Raw genomic sequence first — 2106 nt, 5'->3', positions numbered from 1 at the left:
CCTTTAATTTCCAACAACAATTCTCCGAATAACACTCTAAAACATAGCTGCAATTATACCAATATAAATTTGTTAGTTATTAGTAAAAATGCATACTTGAAACTTTAAGATTTGATACAAAATTTTTGATATTTACAGTCAATGTATGTAAAGGTATGTAACATTTACAATAACACCTCATATTATATTCATGTCAAACAAACTATTTTAACATTTATATAAATGTCCACTGTGTTTTACCTCCTACACACGTTCACAGACACGTCAACATAATTATACAAAATAAATTAAATTGTCACAATTATAATTCCATCTTTGACTTATACAAAATAAATTTTTAATTATCCAACACCAAGTGATATACTAACCATGTAAATAATCCAAATTTATCCAAAAATATCATTATCTAAAGTGTGTAAACAAAAATCAAATATGAAATACTTACATACCTTTTTGTATCTGACCGTTTGACTCTAAAATTGAAGCTAGTTTTAATTTTGTATTTCATCATTACAGCCAGAAGAGTTGCTTTATCCTTGTTCAATTGTTTCGTCTCCACATTTGATATATTTGTATCTGATATAGAATTTTCTTTCTCCATCTCGGGTATGTAACAAGAATCACCAATTTTTGATTCAACAACGTTTAGAGCATTAGCGTCTTTTTGTCCACCTTCAATACACACAATGCACCACTGCTTGAATCAAAAATTTATAACTCCTCTGTACTTTTATCATTTGTATCGATGCAAAGCGGATACATACTGAATCCAACCTCTTGCTTCTTTATTTCTATAAACAGCTTCACACCCATATCATTCCTAATTATCATCGGAGATGAATTGCCCTCTACAATATATCGGATAATAATATTTTTTTCAATTCATCAATATTTAATTCAGTAGCAATTGCTGAGATTAGATTCATATATGAAATATTTTCTCCAACCACTATCCCATCACTTTTGTATTGATTGTATTTATCCTCACTCTTTCATATTCCTGAATGCCTTAGCAATATCATAATATTCATTACGAAACCGGATACAAAATTACCTTCAACGAAATTTTGAATATCGTTTTTGCCAAAATAAAAAATGGAAGATCACTAATCAAAATCAAAATATCGTTTCTGCCTAAAAGAAAAGAAGATCACTAATGACAAATTTTAAAAGAATATAACTGCTTTTAAAACACACAAGTTAATGCCTTTATTTAAGGGAATAATAACCGTGGCATATTAAAAGTAGGCATTAATTCAAATTTCAGTTTTTATCCCCCTAATTACTCAACAAACTGATCCCCAAAATTACTCAACAAACGGATAAAATGGAATACAATATAATGTATCCAAGTTTTTTATTATGTATCAGAAACTTATTAAAAATAAGGGATTTTTTGTAAATTGAAAAAGAGTAGGGATAGGAGGTAATTTATGTTTTACACTATGTGATTTATATAATTTTTACTTATTTAAATATATTCTTGCTCCCTCTTTACCTTCCTCCACACACACCGCCCCAATTTACACCCTTTCTTCCTTACAACTCGATGCAATTTTTTTTTTAAAAAAAGAAAAATAAATTCAAAATCAAGATAAGCAAAGGAAGAACCGATCTTTTAAGAAAACACTATCAATTTAGATGGAAATAAGAAAGAAGTCATAAAGAAAATAAAAATGATAAATTCATATATAATATATCTTAAAACCTCGTAGAGTGATTGTTAGGGAAAGAGAAGAAAAAGGGAGGTTTGGGGTGGACTACATCATTTCTTTCTTTTTAAAAAAAAAAAAAAGTTCTGGAAGTTTTTTCTTTGTAAATTTTGACTTGTTTGTATTCAGAATTGTTTGAATAGTTGTTTTAAATTAAAATGCCACATGTCTTCATTTGATTTGTTATGTTGACACAACATATGCAAGTGTATTACACACATTACCTCTTTCTACTAAGTATCACAAAAATGTTCACTGAGTATTTAATTTTTAAGATTAGAGTGTCTAATAGGAAAAAGGGTATACTCAAGTTTCTAAGTGAAATATACAAACAATTTTAAGGGGTCATCGATGACTTAAGCAAAAGTATATAACCAAATATAATTTAACAGAT

At 28.0% G+C, this 2106-nt stretch overlaps 1 protein-coding gene across 1 annotated transcript in view; it reads right to left on the bottom strand.

The window, feature by feature from the left end:
• The window catches only part of LOC107019264, a 3187-nt gene extending 2374 nt beyond the window's left edge, over positions 1-813 (bottom strand). Inside the window, exons 1-2 of the mRNA XM_015219809.1 lie at positions 765-813; positions 515-672 (exon numbers count right to left, since the gene is read on the bottom strand). Of these exons, the coding sequence (XP_015075295.1) occupies positions 515-672; positions 765-813 (207 nt within the window). The remainder of the gene's footprint in view (positions 1-514; positions 673-764) is intronic.
• Between the last annotated feature and the right edge of the window lie 1293 nt (positions 814-2106).

This window comes from Solanum pennellii, chromosome 5 (assembly GCF_001406875.1).
Source record: "Solanum pennellii chromosome 5, SPENNV200".
NCBI lineage: Eukaryota > Viridiplantae > Streptophyta > Magnoliopsida > Solanales > Solanaceae > Solanum > Solanum pennellii.
The sequence above is the reverse complement of the archived record's forward strand: the minus strand, read 5'-3'. Positions and strand labels throughout refer to the sequence as shown.